Source organism: Arachis ipaensis, chromosome B2 (genome assembly GCF_059453495.1).
Source record: "Arachis ipaensis isolate K30076 ecotype BB chromosome B2, ASM5945349v1, whole genome shotgun sequence".
In the NCBI taxonomy this organism is placed as follows: Eukaryota; Viridiplantae; Streptophyta; class Magnoliopsida; order Fabales; family Fabaceae; genus Arachis; species Arachis ipaensis.
Window position 1 is genome coordinate 111,836,763 of NC_142437.1, and position 23,513 is coordinate 111,860,275.

Consider the following 23,513-nt stretch of genomic DNA (forward strand, 5'->3'; position numbering starts at 1 on the left):
TGAGTAAGGGTCGATCCCCACGGAGATTATCGGCTTGAAGCAAGCTATGGTCACCTTGTAAATCTCAGTCAGGCGGATATCAAATAGTTATGGAGTTTTTGAATATTAATAATAAATAGACAGAAAATAAAGATAGAAATACTTATGTATATCATTGGTGAGAATTTCAGATAAGTGTATGGAGATGCGTTCGTTCCTCTGAACTTCTGCTTTCCTACTGTCTTCATCCAATCAATCTTACTCCTTTCCATGGCTGGCTCTATGTAAGGTCATCACCGTTGTCAATGGCTACATCCCATCCTCTTGTGAAAATGGTCCAAATGCTCTGTCACAGCACGGCTAATCATCTGAGGTTCTCGATCATACTAGAATAGGATTCACCCTCCTTTTGCGTCTGTCACTACGCCCAGCACTCGCGAGTTTGAAGCTCGTCACAGTCATTCAATCCCGGAATCCTACTCAGAATACCACAGACAAGGTTTAGACTTTCCGGATTCTCATGAATGCCGCCATCAATCTAGCTTACACCACGAAGATTCTGATTAAGAGATCCAAGAGATACTCATTCAATCTAAGGTAGAACGGAAGTGGTTGTCAGGCACGCGTTCATGGGGAATGATGATGATTGTCACGTTCATCACATTCATGTTGAAGTGCGAATGAATATCTTAGAAGCGGGATAAGTTGAATTAAATAGAAAAACAGTAGTACTTTGCATTAATCTTTGAGGAACAGCAGAGCTCCACACCTTAATCTATGGAGTGTAGAAACTCTACCGTTGAAAATACATAAGTGAAAGGTCCAGGCATGGCCGAATGGCCAGCCCCCAAAACGTGATCACAGGATCAAAAATACAATCCAGGATGTCTAATACAATAGTAAAAAGTCCTATTTATAATAAACTAGTTACTAGGGTTTACAGAAGTAAGTAATTGATGCATAAATCCACTTCCGGGGCCCACTTGGTGTGTGCTTGGGCTGAGCTTGAGTGTTACACGTGCAGAGGTCATTCTTGGAGTTGAACGCCAGTTTGTAACGTATTTCTGGCGTTCAACTCTGGTTTGTGACGTGTTTCTGGCGTTTAACTCCAGACAGCAGCGTAGAACTGGCGTTCAACGCCCTTTTACGTCATCTAAACTCAGTCAAAGTATGGACTATTATACATTGCTGGAAAGCCCTGGATGTCTACTTTCTAAATCAATTGGAAGCACGCCATTTTGAGTTATGTAGCTCTAGAAAATCTACTTTGAGTGCAGGGAGGTCAGAATCCAACAGCATCAGCAGTCCTTCTTCAACCTCTGAATCTGATTTTTGCTCAAGTCCCTCAATTTCAGCCAGAAAATACCTGAAATCACAGAAAAATACATAAACTCATAGTAAAGTCCAGAAATGTGAATTTAACATAAAAACTAGTGAAAACATCCCTAAAAGTAACTAGATTCTACTAAAAACATACTAAAAACAATGCCAAAAAGCGTATAAATTATCCGCTCATCACATGCTACTCGCCATAATAAATAGCTCCTCCCATAATCTTCTACAGTTATTTTCCTGAGAGCTGGCATATATTGTAGTGAGCATCCAACTTCTTTAGTTATTCACACTAATTTGTCCTATTCTGTCTTAATAAATACCCTTATCTGATTTAAAGTAACCAAATGGTTGTCCTTTCACCATGACAGAAAATAATATAGTTGTTACAAGTTCTTTAACCAAACCAATCTATCTCTAAAGTCCAATTTACCCATAATAAACCACAAAAATTATAACTAAACTCTATCACAAGCTTTACTCATATTTAGCTTAACTGCTATATCATTTGAACTTCCATTCTACAATATAGATGTGAATCTCTGGGAAATACAAAGCTTAAGCAGTTTCTGGATCAATTTCAATTCTACTGGTTATGTAGGAGATTGAAATCAATTGCATCTTTTAGAAAGTATATATATAGAGTAAACTTTTTATGAATCCAAATCCTCTATGCTTAAATAGAACTTGCAGTCACACAAAGAGAGATAAGTTATCTATCCTCTAATAACATATACGAGTCCATCAAGTTCAGATATGCCTTTCTCATTGTAACTAACTGCAGCTATGCCTCAGGCCTTAACTATAGTGGATCCAAATCAACCATTTAAAAGATAAATAGCTAAATGAAAAGCAATAGGTCATGATTTCTGCAATCAAGGTAAAAAGGTTGAAAAGTGAGATTTGAATGCGATCTTGAGCTCAAATGAAATGCAGGAGACTTAACCAAAAAGCTGTGATCCAAATGGATGTCTGGTCCTTTGATTTTAGAGCTTCCCGCATCATAAATCCATAGTTCACCATTGTTTTGACTGTACCCTCATTTCTCCCACAGCCGCACTTCTGAGAGACCTCAATCACCCAATCTCTCACTCTGAGTCTCCCTTCCTTCCTTGCAGCTGCCCAACCTCATGACCTCATCTCTGCTTCACCGTCGTTGTCCTCTGTTTCGCTTCACCCTGATCTGCGTAATTTGGTCAATCTGGTGAGCATTTTTTCTTTCTTTCGTTTTTAATTTTTATTAATTAGTTGATAATTGGTTTACAATTAGTTGATTGTGTTGGTAAAGATGTAGAAGAAGTAAGTCCTTTTAAAAACCTTGTTGTGGGGCTTCCTTTTAATCAGGAAAGACCAAGGTTCTGAAAACCGGTTTGAATCGGTCGGTCGAACCAGTCGAACTGTGAACCGGTAAAGAAAGCGATTCAGATAGAAGTCATAACTGCATGTTTTAAAAACCGTAAATGAATCGCTGAACCGTCCGGTCGAACCGAACCGGGACCCGGCCGGTTTTCTCCTTTTGAACATAAACGGCGCCGGATTCACTAAAAGGTAGCCTAGTAACCCTAATCCCCTCACTCACTCACGAAGTCACTCACTACCAGAGGACCATGCAGCAGCATCTCTTCCTTCGAGCTCCTCCCTCACTCCCTCCCTTGCTCCGTCCAACCACCGTCGTGTCACCGCCGCCGTCCGTGCTTCTCTAATGTTGTCACAACGCCTCTGTTCAGTCGCTTTCCGCCGCGCTTCTGTGTCTATTTTGTCGAGCTTCCCCTTTGTTTTGCCGTGCTTTTTCCACCATTTTGCCGTGCTTCCGCCGCGCTCCAGTCATCGCCTTCCAGCCTCTGTTCAGCTTCAGTTCCATTGCGTGGTACAACCTCTGCTCAGCCGTCGTTACGCCGCAGCTCAGCCTCCTTTCCGCCGCAGCTCAGCCCTCTGTTCAACCATCTTCGTTGAGTTATAAAGTTCTAGCTCCCTCTCCTTCCTCTATTTTTAGTTATTGTTTTAGTTTGTCGTTGTTTTAATTGTTAGGTTGCTGTTCCAGACTTAGAGCTTTTATTTTGTTGTTGGTTTGCTGTTTTGTTAACTTGTTTTGTTGTGGTGTTGTTCTTGACCTTGTGATTGTTAGATTATTGTGTTATTATATCAGTGGTAGATTTTGATCTATGTATTAAACTACTCTTCCACCTTAGCTCATGACAATAATAAAGAAGTCTCGTAGCCCATAAATTCAGCCCAACAGAATACATAAATTCAATTACAATTTTAGTCTTTATTATTTTATCTTATCTTATCTTTAGTTGTTCTTACCTTATCTTTATTTGTTTTTATCTTTCTTAGGCCAATGCTCTATATATATTTAGTTTTACCTTCATAACACAATTCAATTCAATCAATCAAGAAATACAAAGTATAATATTATTCCTCTCGTCTTTTCTTATTCTTTCACAATTTTATCATGGTATCAGAGTCTTGGTATCCTCCTTGAAGAGGATACATAAGCTATCATCTTTCCGGTGAGAAATCACCCTACTTCTTTTTCAACCTCCTCCCACGATGAATGATCAATCTTTTAATTTAGCGCAGCAACCAATCTCTATTACATCCATCCAAGTAAAACTCTAACATCAGTCTTGGTTACACCTGTTCTAACAGGAAACAACTATCATTCATGGAATAGTCACTATGGCATATTTGCGCCTTCTTCCGACAGTTTCATTTGCACCTTCTTCCGAGAGTTTTGTCTACATTCTATTTCAGCAGTCATGTCTGCATTCTATTTTAGCAAGTTCAATCTACATCTGTTTTAGCAGTTCCATCTGCACTCTTATTGTGCTTCACGCGCCCTTTGAAGACCAATCTTATTGCGCCATACGCGCCTTCTGAAGAAAAATCTCATTGCGCTCTACGTGCTTATTTTTTATTTTTTTATTTTTTTGAAGATCACAGCATCTCCTTTTATATTTTTGCCGCCGGCTGGCAGCTCAAGCTTTGCCGCACGCATTTTTCGAAGATCGCTGCTCAAGCACAGCATCTCCTTTTATATTTTTGCCGCCGGCAGCTCAAGCTCTGCCGCACGCATCTTCCTCCGTGTCACCACGTCAGACGCTCAACAATTTCATCGGACCTTATCCAAGCTGTGGATTATTGACATCTTCCATCCACCAGCTTGCGGGGCGTATTAAACTACTCTTCCACCTTAGCCCATGACAATAATAAAGAAGTCTCGTGGCCCACAAATTCAGCCCAACATAATACATAAATTCAGTTACAATTTTAGTCTTTATTATTTTATCTTATCTTATCTTTAGTTGTTCTTACCTTATCTTTACTTGCTTTTATCTTTCTTAGGCCAATGCTCTATATATATTTAGTTTTACCTTCATAATACAATTCAATTCAATCAATCAAGAAATACAAAGTATAATATTATTCTTCTATTCTTTTCTTATTCTTTCACAATTTTATCACTATGTCTGTCAATATGTAGTACCCCAGAAGCAGAATCTTCCAAAGGTGAATTATTTTTTATTTATTTCTTGGAAAAGATTTAATTTTGTTTACTCCCCGTGAATTCTGATAGCCATCAAGTGTGGAAGAAATATTTTGAGGATGCAGAATGTAGCATCTTTGATGTAATCCACAATGCAATTGATGTGGTTGCTTTAGATTATCCCAAAATGTTGAATATATTGTTTTGTAGTTGCTCTGTTGCCATTAGTCCGTCTCTATTTTTAATTATCCAGCACTAACTTGTTTGGAAAATACTGAACAAACTAAGTGATTGCACTGAAGGAATATTTATCAGTTTAGAAGGGGATTTTTTTGTGATGTTTAGAAGGAGATTGTACACATCATTTTCATTACTTGATTGTTTCATCATTTGCAATTTTCATTACCTTAATGACTATAACCATAACCATTAATGCTTCACACTTTCGTTTAATAGGAAGGTTTGTATGTTGCTGATGTGAATTTTTTTTTGCAGGAAGGACTGCTTTAGTTGTACTGATTGCATTCATGCCAACTAACCCAAATGGTGCATTGGGCTTATTAGACTACAAGAAAGAAGAGAGGCGCACATTGGCAATTAAATCCTGTTATGCAGCTCCAAGGTTTGGGACTCCTGAGCGGCAAAAACTGATAGGCGAGATAGAATAATTCTTATTGTTTTCTCCCTAGTGCAGTGTTCTGTAATATTAGGCATATTTTGGAGATTAAGGAGAGACTTTACAACTATCACAAAGAGGTTAGTGATTATAAATTATTGTACTGAGATTAATAAAAATTGTTATTGGATTGTTATTGTATGGTGATGATCTTAACGAAGCAAATCTGTAGTAAGTTTTGGTGGATTTTGATGATTATTAGTATTTTATGTTTGTTTTTTTTGTTAATTGACTTTTGAGTTTCTATTGGAATGATATTATAACATTGTGGTTTATATAGTACTTTTAATCTGGATGATATTTTAAACTATAATTATATTTTAGTGCATTTATTTATATTTTATTTATTATTTTATTATAAAACGGTTTTACCGGTTGAATTACAGTTGAACCAATAAACTAATAAACCAATAACTAGAACGGTTTGATGACCGATTTGGTTTTTAGAACCATGAGAAAGACGGTTTTCTTTGTGGGTCGAAGGTTATAATTTATGCAAGGTTTTGAAAATCGGACCGAACTGGCCGGTTTGACTGGATTAATCAGAAACCGATCATTTGGCTGATCCGGTTGACTTTTAGAACCGTTTAGCAAAAAATCGGTTTGAAAACCGGCTGAACCGGTGATTAACCGGCGAACCGAGCGAACCGGCCGGGTTTTTTCAAGTCCCGGTTCGCTGATCCAACAATCAAAACGGCACCGTTTTGATTCCAGAGAAACACAAGTCCAGTGCTGAATGCCTTTATTACACCCCCTCCCCTTTCTCTCTCACAAACACAGCCTCACCAACCCTAGATTCTCCTAAACCCTATCAGAGCCACCATCACCATCTCCCCTTTCTTTCATTCTGCTCTTCTCCTCGCGTCGCCAGAAGCTAAGGTCGGTTCGGGGCTGTTGTTGGCGTCGCCGTTTCCCTGTTCGAGCTCTCTCTGTCACGGCTTTTCTGCTCCTTCACCGTTGGTCGTCACCGCTTCTCCCCTCCTTGCCGTGCGTCGTCGCTTCTTCTCCCCTCCTTGCCGTGCGTCGTTTCTGGTTCTCCCATCCTCACCGTTTTTGGCTGTGGCCCCTTCTCTGCTCCCCGCCAATCTTGTCGTCGCTGCTTCTCTGCTCCGCACCGTGTCTCACCGTCGTTGCTTCTCTGTTTCACGTTACTGAAGTTCCCAATTTGAATTTCTCTGTCTCTCTGCTCTCTGGCTCTATGCTATCTTTTCCTCTCCTTTGCTGCCAATCCAGATAACGTAAAAACCTCCCCTTTATCCTCTTCAATAATGTTCAATTTGTTGTAATTGTATTATATTGTTTTCTTCTTCGTTTTGTTCTGAATATACATATGATGTATTATTGATGATTCTGCTGAGTTTTGAGAGATTAATTTTTTTTAATTTTATTTGAATTCAGTCAGTTGATGTTGAATTAATTTTGCTGAGACGGAGTTATAAATTATTTTTTTTAAGTTTAATTTATTAATTATGCTGAGAATGATTTTTGCTGAGATTGATATGAATTAATTCTGCTGAGATTGAGTTATAAATCCAATTTGTTTTACTTGTTATTTTGCTGTCATTGATTCAAAAGAGAAACATGGCTACAATTCTGCATTGGATTTACTATATGGCTTCAAAATAAGGGTTGGGTGAAGTTCAGACAAGGAGATGGTTTACTCATAGGAAAAGAGAATGAAATTAAGAAGCAAAAAACAAAAAGAGTACCTAATTTATGAAAATGGAAAACTCAGGAATGGAAACCTAATTTATAAAGGATATTTATGCTTCTTTATTGTGTTTTTGTTTTGTTTAGTTAATTTAATTGTTCAGTTTTTGTGTGTTCTGGGCTTCTTACTGTGCTGTGGAATTGTTTCTTCCAGCTCAAATGGTAGATTATACTGATTTCTTTTCCACCTTGCACCATACTAAAATTTGTGGCCTCAAATTTTGGTTGCCTATCTTCTGTTGTTATATCTGGAAATGATATTGTTTGACCAGGCTTAGAAGTCCTATTGCTAATGTGTTATATATACATGAAGATTGAGAAACTGATATTGTTTAATTCATACAATGCTTTAATTGTTCTGCACCCTATCTCACAATATATGTCACTTTGAATTTTTAATAATTTTATGTTATATTTATTAAACCGGTTCAACCACGGTTTGACCTCGGTTGAACCATTGAACCAGTTACTTGACCGGTTCATTGACTGGTCCGGTTCTCGCAACCTTGGTTTTATGGCAGAGTAATGGTAAATTGAAAAATAAGAGGAGAATAGGGAGGAAAAAAAAAATACAAATTTGATGATGTGAATTTAGTGTGTGTTAGTATTGTGATGTGATAGCCTTTGCTTTTTTCTGTTGCCTCTTTTGTGCTGAGATGAAAAATGGACATTTGAATTGAATTGAATCTGTTGTGAATTCTGGGATTTTTACAGTGAAAATATTTGCCTAACTAAGTTCATAATTAGTTGGTAATTAGTGAAAATATATAATTTTATATTTATTTAATTATGACTTGGTTAGCCCAGCGACCGATTGGATTAGTCTGACTCTTACCGGTTCAATTGCCGGTGGGATAACCGTTGGATCCTCTGCTTCGCTGTCTCCAGTCATATCTCTGCCGTACTGTCTCAGTGGCCGACCTTTTTGGTTCACCCCATTCTTCTCTCTGCCGTCCGAACTGGGCATACCTCCGTCATCACCACCACCTGTAGCTGTGCGAACACCTATCACTCCCATAGTGGGTTTTCTTGAGATAAAACTGAGATCTGAAAGCTTTCTATATGTTTATTATAATAGTATGGAACCTTTGTTCCGGTGTACCCACAAATCCTACTTCATGAAAGACGAATTTCAGTTTCATGAAATGGCCTATATTTGTTATTCATCTGTCCCAGAATTCCAAGGTTTTATTTGGCCCTTCTTTGTCTGAACTTTTGAGAGTTTGAATCCTTGCTTTCCGCTCTCGCATGTTTGTTTTATTTAGTGATGGTTTGTGCTTGAAAAATTTGCAGTGCAATCTTACAAATCCTAAGGAACAAATGTAACATTGCTTTAGTTTATTGTCTTTCTTTGATGATTAGTTGAATGCTCATGTTATTACCTATATGAATTCAATGTTGTGTTTTGGTTTAGTGGAACTTAAACATGTGGGATTCATGATCTCTGTACACTCCCCCCTCACAAAAAAAAATCTGTTATGTAAATTAACTGCACCCTCGGTTGCATTGTGATTTGGTTAGCTATAGATAGGAAACCAGGCGAATTTGTTAACCCTGTGTCCAAACGGATTTGTATGGTTTCAGGTGGCGTGGAATTGTTGCAATCTCTGATAGTTGTCCTCGTCAATGCCTGAAATACAGATGGATGAACCCATGGAAAGTGGTGAGAGGCCAGTCTTCAAAGATATTAGACGCTACTTCTGTGAATACTGTGGCATTTGCAGGTCTAAAAAGATCTTAATTACCTCCCACATCAATTCACAACACAAGGTACTTTGTTCTTCCTGTCTTTTGTTTCAGCATATTTGATGATTATCCTTTTTCTTAATAGTTATCTAATCTCTAATTGTCTTTGCTGTATTTCAAACCCAATGGTTGGCATGGTTTTGCAATGAAAAACCCTTTATATGCAGTTGTATATTTTACTAGTTATTGGTTGCTTTTTTACCTATCTATTTCAAAGTTAAAAATATGATAATATGCAATTACACTTGGTTATCTTATCTGATTTGAATTGATGTGTTTAGGACGAGTTGGAAAAAGCTAGAGCTGAAGGAAATAATGAAGCACATTGCGAAAAGCCCAACAACACTTGCCAACAATGTGGTGCTAGCTTCAAAAAACCTGCCTACTTGTTGCAGCACATGCAAAGCCATTCACTTGAGGTATTTGATTTATTAACAAAACACCCTTTTGTAACTAATTAACTGACATATTACAATATAGGATAAACTTTTTTCATGTGTAAAATCTGTGACTATATGGAGAGCCAAGGAGTGTAAACTAATCCAGCAAGCTACTATACCTTTTTTAAAATGAGTACACTGGAAAAATCTTCTATAGGTTAATACTATATGATTTAAGAGGTATCACTGAAGTACATATTTTTGCAGGAAAGTAATTTATAATATACTATAACTATAATAATGTTATAGTGTGAAGCATTGGATCCCAGACAAAGAACTCCAAAATGCATGAGGCAGCATAATTGGACTTGATGGATTAGTATCAGGTAGGGAGACCTCCTGTGAAGCTCCATCAAGGATGCCTCAATCACGCTTTATTCAAGATGAGGTTTGCAATTTGTTCTTCCATGTCTTGTTCTTATTTAACCAATTGACACCCATTGCGTTTTTTTGGTTGGCATCTTTTGACATTTCTTTTAATGGCTCCAGAGGCCGTATGTGTGTACGGTTGATGATTGTCAGGCAAGTTACAGAAGAAAGGACCATTTGACTCGTCACCTTCTACAGCATGAAGGGAAAACTTTTAAATGTCCAATGGAGAATTGCAACCTAATTTTCTCAATAAAAGGTAATATGGCAAGACATGTTAAAGAGATTCATGATGAAGGATCTACATCCACAAATGTAGAAAGTAAGCAGTTTGTGTGCCCAGAAATTGGCTGTGGAAAGGTTTTCAAGTTTGCGTCAAAGCTTCGTAAACATGAAGATTCTCATGGCAAGTTTTCATCTAATTTGATTTTCTTTGTGAATAATCAAAGTTTCCGTGTTATGTTTTGAAAATGTTGGGAAAAATTGTGAAGAGAACTTTTGTTCTGCAGTTAAGCTGCAGTCGGTAGATGTAGTGTGCTTGGAGCCTGGTTGCATGAAACATTTCACTAATAACCAGTGCCTTAAAGAACATATTGAATCCTGTCATCAATATGTAACCTGCGACACTTGTGGAAGTAGACAACTGAAAAAGAATATTAAAAGGCACCTTTGCACACATGAAGCTGACAAATCATTGGCAGAGTTTAAATGTGAATTTAAGGGCTGTAGCTGCAAATTCTCAAGTGTAAGACCCCTTAATCTTTAAGCCCCCGCATAGTTGTTCTAAGTGAATCCACAACCATGGTTACATATTGAACATTGTGTTGATTGATTCTTTTGGTTATGCCTCAACAGAAATCTAATCTCGTTACACATAAGAAGGCCGTGCACTTTAAAGAAAAGCCCTTTGTATGTGGTTTTCCTGATTGTGGCCTGAGATTTGCTTACAAACATGTCAGAGATAAACACGAAAAAACTGGGAAACATGTTTTTACCCATGTAAATTCTTTTCTGACTTCATATTCCAGTTCAATAATTTCCTTGCATGCCTTTGCATTAGCAATGATTAATGAAGTTTTTCTTGATACAGGGGGATTTTGAAGAAGCTGATGAACAATTCAGGTCAAGGCCAAGGGGTGGGAGGAAGAGAGTGTGTCCTACAGTAGAAATGTTGGTCAGGAAAAGGGTTACACCACCTAGTCAATTGGAGAATTTGTTATTTATGCAAGAGTGACCAGATGAACTGTCCCTGACATTAAGTATATATGTAAGGTAGATTTAAGCATCTTTCCATGAGTGTGGTAAATGAAGGATTAGTTTTAGCATAATGATTAGTGTTCACTACATCTTACATATGTTGTGTAAAAGTATGAAGAGTGGCATGTGTATTATAGTGTAATCAATGACAATATTGTGAATGGTATATCACTATATCTTCATGATCCTATCAATCATGTTTGTCAGTGTATCTTCCCAAAGTTTTAGTTGCCATCACCATGAGACATACACCAAGTACAACATTATAGCTAGTAAACAATTAAAAGAAGCAAAATGTTTATTGGGCTTCCAATTTCAAAAGAATGTTTGTAATAAAGATTAATTTTTTAAGTTTAGTATTTTTAAAGATTGGGAAAACTACTGGTAAAAGTTTTTAGTATGTCTAAGGGCACATTGTAAGAGTATAATAATAAAACTTTAAATGAATTGGAAACGTAAAAAAAATTATATTTCAATAACTTTTAATAAAATATTTTTCTATAGCGTTCTTAATGTGTCTTTATTTTAAAACACAAGTTAGCAAAATGTATTAATATATTATATATTATGCTCGTGCTTATAGATTCTTCAGCAAGCATTAAAGTATGAGCAACAAAGTGCCAAACTGATATCGGAAATTAAAGTTTTAATAATTTTTTTTGGGAATTTTTTTTTTCATTTTATAATAGAAAAAAGTCCTACTACTTTTATTCCCTTTTTATTGTTTGGGACGGGTATAATTGCATGCTCCCTGAGAGTCCCAATATTCTTGACCTACCTATCATCCCCAGAAGACACATTTTCCCCCTCTCCAATAGCCCAGGTTGTGTTCTTTCAACATACCTTGAACTTTCACGATGTCTTTCCAAAGAGGTGAATCTGAACACTTACTGATCAACATATCTCTTTCTTGCTGATATCTCCCGTACAATCCTTTATACACCTTAACCCAAAGTGAATCTTGCTCTGTCATGAAATTTCAAGCCAACTTCATAAGGAATGCATCATTCTTTAGTGCCAACCTTTTAAATCTGAGTCCTCCTTGGTTGCAATTAGAATATTATCTTGAATCCTTCTACCTGCGACAAAGCTAGCTTGACAGGGAGATATTCGTTGGGGCAGCAAAGGTTTAAGTCTCCCCACCATATTTTTAGTTATACACTTGTAATTTACATTACAAAGTGTAATAGGACAAAACTACGAAATAAATTTTGGCGCTTGAACTTTAGGGATAAGGGTGATGAGAGTCTGATTATAATTTCTTATCTGGGCTGGGTTAGTTCATACCTGCTCCACAAATTTGCAAACGTTCTCTTGTATAAGTTCCCAGTTTTCCTTATAGAAAAGGACTGAGAAGCCATCATACCCCAGTATCTTCGACCTAATATCAAATATGGCCTTTCGGATTTTCCTCCTGATAGGTCTCTCACACAGAGCCTTCTTTTGAGTTTCTTCTACCATTGGATAGTAACACCCCTAATCAACTTCTTTTGGTTCTTGTTGATCCTCTTTGTAGAGGTCTTTGAAGAAATTCAGTGCTTGTATCTCTAGTTTTTTCCTTATCATTATTTCTCAATTTAACCACTATGTTCTTTCTCTCCGAATTATAGTTCTCGTATGAAAGTAACGTGTGTTTCGATCTCCTTCCACAAACCAAGTGTCTCTTGACTTTTGCGTCTATAGCACCTCCTCTTTGTCCGAAATTGCTTCTAGTTCTTTGTTGAGTTTTTTTTTATCTAAATCATCTAAGAAATGATTATTCCTGTAGCTCATTGCTCTTTGTATTCCACCATTCTCCCCATTAGTTCTCTCATTTTCTTTTGCACATTGTCAAATGTCTCCCTATTCCATTCTTTCAAATGGCTTGAGAGCTGGGTAAGAGAGTGACTAAGGTCAATCTGGTCTTTCCAACCTTGTTTGATGATATTTTCAAACTCTGGGTGCAGATTTCACATTGCTTCATATCTGAAGGGTCTCTCCTTTTTTGTCTCTGCATTAACTCCATATTGATTAAAAGGGGGTGGTGATCCGAGAAAGATCTAGCAAGCACGTCTACTCTTGCCTCTGCAAATCTAGCTCCAGTTCACATTAGCCAAAGCCCGATCGAAGTCTTTTAAACATTCTATCCATGCCATCTTATTTAGGTTCTTTTCTAGGTAAACTTGGACCCCGCAAATCCCAAATCAATGAGACTACACTTAGTTATCCAATCAGAAAACTTTCTACAAGCATTCATATCTACTCTGGCACCTCCCTTCTTCTCTAAAGGGTTAGCTATTTCATTAAAGTCTCCAACCATAACTCACTCTTCAGTCATGCTACTCTCCATAGTAAACAGCTCATCCCATAATCTTCTACAGTTATTTTCCTGAGGGTTGGCATATACTGCAATGAGCATCCAACTTCTTTAGTTATTCACACTAATTTTTCTTTGCACATACTGTTGTTTGGATCTTATAACATAACCATTTACACCAAGATTATTTCACAATATCCAAATTCTCCCGCTGAATCCATTTGCTTCCTCTAAAGTGGTAGAAAGAGCAAGCCAAACCTTCTAATAAGTAATAACTTCTATTATCCTATTACCACTTGATTCTAGTCTCCAAAAATAAAATAATACCTAATTTATACTTTCCTTTAAGGTGCGGCAAAAATCTTTGTTTGCCGCTCCTCTACAATTTCATGAGAATATTGTCATCGTGAAAAAAGAAAGAAAAAGTTACCTCAGGTTGAGCTTTATGACCTTCCCCATGCAGGCTTCTTTTCCATTAACAAGTTACATTGATGTCCCGTCCTCAACAGGCACCTTGCTTTCAGTGATCATGTCTCCATTACTATGGTTAAGGTCCTCCTCTAACTTCATGGCTACTTCAACCATTAATTCAATATCCACAAAATGCATATCAGGTGGTGTGGGATCAAGAGGTTCACCCATTTTCTCATCCATCTGAATTATGTTCTATATGATAATATCTCCAACACTGGGTAAAGGTCTGGTCTTCTACCCAATTCTACTCGGAGTTTCAAATTGTGATTTTTTGGGTTCTGATTTATAGTCTGCTGTTTGTTGTTTGCTATAGAGGGTCCATTGGTGCTCGCTACAGCCTTAGTTGTCACAGTCTGAGCAAGATTTTTATCACCTGCAATACTCTAGTTACCGTTATTCTTCACAATTGTTACCTCCATCATTATTCTCTTGTAATACTGCAAACCTTGTACTAGAGGCAGTTACTTTTTCATTTGCACCATTTTCTATATCCCTACTACCATTAGCCTCTCCTTTTCCTCCTTTTCAGCTAGGTGCACTCTTGGGTACCACCATCCATGGGTTGCACGCTTCACCTTCTGTCTCCTCTCTGCTCCTCCCTTCCTTGCTCTTTCCCAGCTTCCATGGCTGCCTCCTTTGAAGTTCCAGCATTGCTGATTTGGGGGGAGTTAGCCTTTTTGTGCCCCACTCTGCCACATCCAAAGTAAATACTATGAAGATTTTTATACTCCACTTTATACTTGACTTCATTAATGGAGTACTAAGCAATTAGAGGCTCTATTAGGTCCAATTCAATATATAGTCTAGTAAATTTTCTCTACTTTTTTATGTCGCATAGGTAGGGCTGGTAATTTATACCCTACTCACGGGTATTCAACCCGATCCGACCCGTTCGGATAGGATAGGCTATCCGACCCGCTGCGGGTAAGGTAGAGTACGGTCCGGGTATGCCTGCGGATAGGATAGGGTACGAGTTTAGGGTGTACCCTACCCTACCCGTACCTCATATATAACACATATTTTATAAAAATTAGGTATATAGTAAAGGAAATGAGAGTTGAACCCACAACCTCTCTTATGTAATGACTTACAATAAGTGAACAACCACTAAAACTAATTAGTTAATTTAGTAATTTAGAGCATTAGTTTTTTATTTTTTATGTTATTAATATGTATAAAATTCGAAATGATTGAATTTTATATTTATTTTAAAAAAAATTTATATTTTTGCGGGTAGAATAGAGTAGGATAGAGTAGGGTTTAGAATTTTAGGATACGGGTAGAGTTAGGGTTGAGAGATTCTCAACCCACAGGAGAATAGAGTAAAGTTTTAATAAAATTGTACCCTACCCATTGCCAGCCCTAGGCATAGGTATCAGCTTAATAGTTTGTCGTACTATATTCCCTATCTTCCTTAGCATACTCTCCTCATAGTATTATATTGCTAACCCTGGAAGCCCCCAAGTTGCAATTCTATCAATCTCCGCTTCTGTGGGATTAAAATCCGGCTTCCAAAGGTGAACAGAAAGGTAGTGACAAAAAATCTTCCAAGGTCCCTCAGTGAGGGCAAAACTAAATCTTCATTAGAAAAAAAATTTAATAATATATAGAAAAATCATTACCTATGTCAATCACATTAATATTATCCATTTTTTTTCACATGGTTTCTAGCCTCCTTGTTAGAGTCATTAGAGATATTTTCCTTCCTTAACAACTTAACAAATAGGGTGTCCCACCATGGTGTCGTAACTTTTTCATAGCAGCCTCATTGATCTTGAAGTTATAGATTCTTTCAACTCTCTCCACTATAATACCTTGGGCCAGCTCTTCTTTTGTCTCCCTAGGTTGCTTCTCCTTTGAAGATGCTCTTTTTTCTTCATTTCTTTCAACTTTAGCTTTTATATTGACTCTATCTTTTCCTACCATATCACTGAAGGATCTCCTTTATTACTCCGTTTATATTCTTTCTTCTTTAGCTCCTTGCATCTAGAACGTTGGGTCTTGTTCTCCTGTGAAAACTTGGCCATCATCTTCCATTCTTACTTTCTTGCCATGTCTAAAGTTTTGTTCTTTTCCTTCTTGCAGATGAGATTGGATTATGTGGTCTGGAGTGTCCTCCTCGGACAAAGCCGCCCCTCATGAAGTTATTGGGATGACAAGAATGGTTGTGAATTGTGGTGAATGATGAGAGTTGGTATACCTGTTGAAAAGTTACTTTCTAGGACAAAATAGCTACTTTTTAGTTTTTACCCTTCTTTACTACCTTTCTCTCTTCCAAAATTCTCTTTTAAGTCTATGAAGGACTAGTACCAATTTCGGCTGACATGACATTCTCATATCTAAGATATTTGCCCTTGAAGACGTGGTTAAATAAGGAATGAGGCTGACTTGCAATACGCCAACAATGTTTTCCAAGAAGAGCTAGATTCATAATTTTTTTTTCTTGTCATACAATCTCACACACACATACTCTAATACACTCTATTTAAGATTTCTCAGTCTAAGATTCGAACTTGTAGATGCAGTTTATGAGGCTTACAAATTTGCCATTAGCCTTGGACCACATATTCATAGCCCTTAAGTCTTTAATACCAAGACCACTTGCATTTTTTCCTACTCATTTTGTCCTAGCTGATTCAAATAATTTTCCTTTCATTTTTTGTTTAATCCTACCAAAATTGAATCATTAGTCGATGAAATTCAGTAAGAAGATAATTTAAAAACTTAAAATAAGCTAGAATATAAACTGGGATAGGCTCACCAATAGCTTTAATAAGGACTTGTCTACCACCTAAAAAGTGTAGTTTTTGCTTCCAAAGCCGAAGTTTTTTATTTTAACCAAATATGTTTATGAAAACCTATTAGTTTAGTTATTTACCCCAATTACATAACCCTATTCCCAATATGACTTAGCGATATTTTTATTAATATATTTGGTTAGCGTCCAATTGAACATGTTAAGTATTATATATGTTATCAATTAATATTCCACCATATTATCTATATTATCTATTCTATAATTGTAGTGCAAAAGGTTTTACTCTATAATATAATATGGATCAATCTATAATATGTATCTAAATATTCAGATCGACCTTCTTATATATAGAATAATACTTGTTTATTCTCTTATTTGAATGGAACTTTTATGAGATAAGATCAAATATCATCTTAATTATTACAGTATACCACATTATCAAATGGACAAACAAAAGAAAGGGAGTTGACCCAACAATAAAATTTTGAATAGAAAAATAGAATAAAGATATAATAGAATTAAGAATATATTACAATAAAATTAAACAGTCGTTGATAAAAATTATTAATAGAGTAACTGAAGAACAAATATAATTAATTTGTAGTCTTTAAAAAATCATTTAATTGATAAAATTTTTTCAGAAATAAATTTAAAAAAAGTTTTATCTTTAAAAAATAATTTAACTATTAATCCTTACTTAATTCTGGAACATTATTATATATATCACATTAGCATGTGATGATTCAATAATGTTGAGCAAAGATTTCTTGTTTCTCTTGAGATTCCAAACATTATTTAGTCCGTGATGAACTTTTGGTAAGTCTGATCTAAACGTTTTAGATAACATTTTATTTTAATGTTTTTCTTTGATATTTAAAAATAATTGGCTAATCACACAAAGATATTTTTTATATAAATATAATAATTAAAATTTAGATATATTATATCAAACAATTTACTCAAAACTATTAAATTATCAAATGATTTTCAATTAGTTTACGTGAGTAGTCTCCTTCAAATAAAATGAATACTATTCAGTATTCACCTAAACCATTGACTTAAAATTGCACCCAACCAACAAATCCAACATAAAAAATGGTTTCAAATATGTTCTTTACTTCTTTTGTTTTCTGGTGAATGTACCTTTGTTTAGACATTATTTTATATTTACACCACCATATTTTCCCCTTATAATAAGTCCCTTTCCGTTCAACTCACACACCTTTTTAGTGGAGCAATTAGCACTTTTGGTTTTTTTGGATCATTCTTCTCATTCCAACACCACATCAAAAATGATACTATTGTACTGTTGAGTACAATGTTTATGTCATTCATTATTGAATTGTGCTTTATTTGATGTGTTTTGTTGGATATCCATGTCATATTCTCATCGCCTGTTATTATTAGATCATATATTAAGTTTATCCGAAATGTTAGGTCCACACAAAAAATTAATTATTTACTTAATTATTAGTATATTTATATATAAATATATATAATTTATTTTATTTTTAATATATATTTTATATTTTTATATATATCTAAATTAATAATTAATTTTGATGAATAAGTTTGATGTGCATCTAACATAATATAAGAGCATATGATCCTAGCAATTTATGATATTTGATTTATTATTATTTTTCTTGATTTTGTAATCTAGGAGCAGTTAATTTCTTGTTGCACGTGTTGTCTTATCTTTGTTAGATATTTTTATAAAAGGATATGCTATAGATCTAAGTATTTTTTCATCCAAGTTTTAATGTAAGTAGGTTCAATACCAATAAAAATCACTCTCATTAAAAGAGTGTCATTACACGCACTTTATCTTCTTCTCCTCCCCGTGTTTCTTCTTCTTCTTCTCTCATGCGCTTCTTTTTCTTCTTTTCCCATGCGCTTCTTCTTCTTCTTCTTTCAAATACATGCATAAATGTCATCTTCTTCTCGTTTCAAATTCACGTATACCTCCTCCTTCTCCCCCTCCTCCTCATTCTTCTTCTTCTTCTTCTTCGCGCACGCAAATTATTCTTCTATTCCTCCTCCTCCTCCTCCTCCTCCTCCTCCTCCTCCTCCTCCTCCTCCTCCTCCTTCTCTTCTTCTCCTCTTTCGTTATCGTCATCACCAACAACATCAACATTTTGCTAATGGATTATTTTTTCAATCAAATTGAATGGAATGCAATATCTAAATTGAATTGAATTGAATTGAATGGACGCATGTGTTCTGAATCTAAATTGAATTGAATTGATAATCTCTAAATTGTAGGAAGAGGTGTTTCGAATTTGATTTTATATAATGGATTATGTTTCGTTCATTCAGTACTATACAATTGTTTCATCATGAGTACGTGTTCGATTCATTATGCAGAAAGCTGTTTTAATTTGATTTTATATAATGGATAATATTTTTTTCATTCAGTACTATACAATTATTTCACTATGAGTACGTGTTCGGTTCATTATGCAAAAAGTTGTTTGAATTTGATTTTATATAATGGATTATGTATCGTTCATTCAGTACTATACAATTGTTTCACCATGAGTACGTATTCGGTTCATTATGCAAAAAGTTATTCGAATTTGAATTTATATAATGGATAATGTTCTATTCATTTAGTACTATACAATTGTTTCATCATAATAACATGTTCGGTTCATTTCTTGATGGTTATCAGTGGCTAAGAGAAGGGGGGTGAATCTTAGCCCCTTTTTGCTGAATAACACTTGCTACCTTTTTAAAATGCTTTAGGAGATATTTCTGTATTTGGTCTCGTCACTAGTCAAGAGACATTTTCTTTTTGTCTCGTAACCAATGAGGAGATATTTTTCAATTTTGTCTCCTATGAACAGAACCAATAATAAAACAATAATCAAACAGATTACAGACACCAATTCTCCCTAGGAACTATCCTTCCTATCCGGGACAAGTCCAGAATCTATCCCCAATCCTGAACTTGACTTGGCCACCTACCAAGTTTTCAACTGCTAAGTGCTAACTCAACTTGCAAGGAGATTCCCACAGAATCATGAAACACAACACAGATGTACAAAGGACCTCTAAGGAAATCTATGGCTTTTTCTTTTAATTTTGTATACTCTGCCTTTTTTCGCTCTATGGCTTTTTCATACAAACCTCACTATTTGCCTTTTTCCATGAGACTCAAGACAGACAAAACTAAACAGAAAAATACAACATGAAAAATATTGAAGGAGAAGAACTTATGTTAGCTTGGGTAGCTATGAGAACTCTGTGCTTTACGCTCTTTTATCCTTATTTCAACCCTTGGCTGTCCACCCTTATTATAGAAGGGGAAGCCTCCAAGGTTAAAATCGGTCCAACCGAGCTAATCTTCTTCTTCTTCAAACGAAACTGGTTCGGCCAAAGAGAGAGGAGAGGAAACTGAATGCTAAAACCAACATGCAATTACCTCTGTGTCATCCCTTCTCACCAATCTTCATCAATCCGGGCCTTCCATCTTGACTTGCTCCCAAGAAGGATTCCTGACCTTTGATGAGTCCTTGATGCTTGACAGCTCCTCCTGCTCTTATCTTTTGCCTCTTCCTCCACGTAGCTACAGTAGCTACCTCCTGTGGTGGTTGATCAAAAGTAGAGACGAGCCATGCTTCCAAGGGACTCTGACCGAGTTGGATCTCTCCCATTTTCGGGTACGGAGAGCTTGAGACTTTTTCACCACTTCTTACCATAAGTGGTAAAGATCTCAGCCACACCCTACTGTGGATCTTCTTTTTCTTGATGCCATCATCATAATGACTTCATGCTTGCTTCTAGCTTCTTCTTCTTTCTTCTGATAACTTGTTTTTGCTTCCATCTTTCCTGATGGATGTGACCGAATCTGAAGAGAGAGAAGAGAGAGTAGAAAAAAAAAAGAAAAGTTATGGAAGTAATGTGTGATATCAAATAAAATCAACTTCCATGCTTTTTACCTAGTAACGTGTAAACTTCAATTAATGCCATCAAATCACTTTATATTTTCTCTTTCATGTTACCAAGACAATTAATGCAAGTTAAATAAATTTTGAAGTCCATCAAAAGAATGAAAGTGGTATCCGTTGAAAGAATGCAGCAAATTAATTAAAGAAATGGATTTCATCATGTTAAATGAGTAAATAAAACATTGTGCCCTCATTTCTTTTTTGATTTCGGACCATCCACTTTGTTTGGCCTCATATTTGTTTTTCCTGGCCCAACAAGCATAACAATAATTCAGCCACTCAATCTTAAACAATTTTGCATAAGGTTGAAAATTATCATTATGTTGGCCTTTTTGTTGTTTAGACCCAATGACCAAAAACCTGCATACAAAAATAGAAATTATTAATCAAATAATTTGAAACTGAAATTAAATAATTTCTTAAATAATAATTTAATAATGTTTGATCATTATCATATTAAATTAGAGTTTTTCAAACTCATCATTTCTGTTCTGCACAATTCAAAACTCTTTCTCCTCACCTTCTATTGCTTTTTCACTAAGGAGAGAATGAAGAAAAGACAAAAAATTATAGTAGCAACAACAACAAAAGAATATGGTAAGGAGAAAACACATGAAGGAGAAAGAGAAGAACGAGGAGGAGGAGGAATACGAAGAAGAAGACGAAGAAGAAGACGCTCCGTTAATAAATGAGCGTGAGAAGAACAAAAAGAAAAAGCGCGGGGAGAAGAGAAGAAGAAGAAGAAGCGTGAGAAAAGAAAAAAGCGGAAAAAGCGCGTGACTTAAAATTGTTTGAATAATGAACTTGGATACCAAAATTGTTTGGATGTGGAGAATATCTCTTTTATAAATTTAAGAAGTTGTTTTATCCATTAAATTTAAAAAATTAAAAGAAAGAAAAATTAAATTAAAAGAGAGAGATAAAATTAAAAGGTAAATGAATGTGTGAAGAAGAAATTGATTTTTTTCCATAAAAGAAATAAAAATGATGTTTGTCCTATTTATTTTTTTAAAAGAAAAAAAAGTTACCATGGTACATATGGCCCCTTAATAAATTATTCAATGAATCGATATTGTGTGTGTTTGGATTACAATTTACAAACGAGAGTTTGTATAAAATTGATTTTGATAAAAAGTAAGTTTGTATTGAAGTGATTTATCTTTGGCCATTTTTATATCAAAATGGATTATAATAAAATAAATATTGTTTGGATTACACTATTCAAAATCACTTCTAGATAAAAAAATTACTAAAATAGATATCAACTTAAATAATTTTTTATATTATCCAGTTATTTTAATTTAGATATTTGGATATTCTTATTAATTAATTTTATAATAAAATTAATATTTATTTTATTAAAATAAAAATAATATATAAAAATTAGTAAAATATATTTTATATTAAAAATAAGAAATATAAATTATATATATAAGAGTATTTAATCAAATATGTTACATTTTTTTAAATTTTAAATATTAACGTAAAAATGTTAATTTAGTATTTTTTTTACATCGTATTTTTTTTAATATTCTCAATAATCTTATTCTTAATATTATTTTGGAATCCAACGTGATTTTATTAATACCTACGATTAATTTTTTATTTAATTTATCTTTTTTTAATGGGATCATAATTTATATTATAAAAAATTATAATAAAAAATTGTATATACCAGAATTATAATTATAAAAAAGAATACTAAAAATAATAAAAGTAAATATTTATCTTGGTAGAGATGAAAATAAATCTAAAAGTTTTTGATGATGTATTTTATATAGTATATTTTTAGTTCTTTTAGTACTCTTTTTTAGTACTTATAGTTTTTTACTATTATTATTATTTATAGTTAATTTTTTGTTTAATTTACTTTACCTAATAGGATCAATAAATCATATTATGAAAAGATAATAATAAATATAATATACAAAAATTACAATTATAAGAGTATATAATGTCAAATAAAAATTTGACAAAAAAATAAAAATAATAAATAATAGAAAAAGAGAGCTCATATAGAGAGAAATAATAATAATTTCATAAATAATACAATAACATGTCTAAAGGTTAAAATTGGTAAAGAAAAAATAGATATTTAATGTAAATGGCTAAAAGCTCGTTAGTGAAACGCAGAAGTTAGAAATTGTTGCTTTGGTAAACGTGGTTTTGACTACAAAATCACTTCTGCGTTTGCCAAATTAAAAGTTAGCCAAACAAAAAATTAGAACTTTCAATAAGTTTAAACGTACTTTTTCTCTTCAAACGGGTTTGCCAACACACCCATTATAGTTACAGAATCACTTTCAGTTTTTACTTTTTAATAGAATGTTAAAGTCGATAGTCCACGTCAAAAAAAAAGTTGATAGTCGGTCGCACTTCATTAAGGCTTATTTTAGTAAAAATTATTGACTTTTTGAAAATAGCTTGTGAAAGTTGTCTTTTAAAAGACAGTTTTTTAAAAGCTGCAACACTTACGTTTAGTAAAATTAAATTAAAAATGACTTTTAATAAGCACAAATATTATTATTGTATTTGATAAAAAAAACTCTTAAAACTTAAAAAAATTATAATAAATATATTTATAACGAAGAATAATTTATTTTTTAAAATTTTTTAAAATTTTATATAACATTTTAAAATAAAATAATTTTAAAATTAAAAATTCATAATAAACATAAATATAATAAATAAACTCTTTTATTTTTTAATTTTAAAATTTTATATAAGTATTATAAAAAATTATTTAACCTAAACATCATCATTAAAAATACTAAATTACCTAACTCAAATTTTAGAGACTAATAGTTTAAATATTTACTTGATTGTACTAATATAAATAGAGTTATAATTAGTCAATAATAAAATTTATATGTAATCCAATGTTAGTATTGGGTACATCTATTACCCACCTATATATATTGGCTCACTTTTACGGATCATAAAAAATGAGACACATATTTCAAATAAACTACTCTTATGATTATATATCTATATTTACACGTGTATATACATGTTGTTATTATAATTTTAACT

The 23,513-nt window shown here is 34.2% G+C and overlaps 1 protein-coding gene and 1 long non-coding RNA gene across 2 annotated transcripts; both read left to right on the forward strand.

Annotated features, from left to right (window-relative positions):
* The first annotated feature begins 6,199 nt into the window (after positions 1–6,199).
* On the forward strand, positions 6,200–11,193 carry LOC107625812 (transcription factor IIIA). Its single transcript, XM_016328538.3, has 7 exons — positions 6,200–6,715; positions 8,772–8,957; positions 9,215–9,352; positions 9,863–10,148; positions 10,252–10,487; positions 10,598–10,741; positions 10,833–11,193. The coding sequence occupies exons 2-7, from the start codon at positions 8,814–8,816 to the stop codon at positions 10,974–10,976; spliced, it is 1,092 nt and encodes a 363-aa protein (XP_016184024.1). The 5' UTR covers positions 6,200–6,715; positions 8,772–8,813; the 3' UTR covers positions 10,977–11,193.
* Positions 11,194–15,248: 4,055 nt separating this feature from the next.
* LOC148575231 (uncharacterized) lies at positions 15,249–16,273 on the forward strand. The gene is made up of 2 exons (XR_015905324.1): positions 15,249–15,613; positions 15,855–16,273. It is a non-coding gene; the product is annotated as an uncharacterized LOC148575231 (long non-coding RNA).
* Positions 16,274–23,513: the final 7,240 nt, after the last annotated feature.

Bases quoted from the DNA above. Each gene is read 5' to 3' on its own strand.
- LOC107625812 (XM_016328538.3), top strand. From the start codon at position 8,814: ATGCCTGAAATACAGATGGATGAACCCATGGAAAGTGGTGAGAGGCCA. The intron at 8,958-9,214 runs GTACTTTGTTCT...TGATGTGTTTAG, and splicing joins ACATCAATTCACAACACAAG to GACGAGTTGGAAAAAGCTAG. The intron at 10,488-10,597 runs GTAAGACCCCTT...ATGCCTCAACAG, and splicing joins GTAGCTGCAAATTCTCAAGT to AAATCTAATCTCGTTACACA.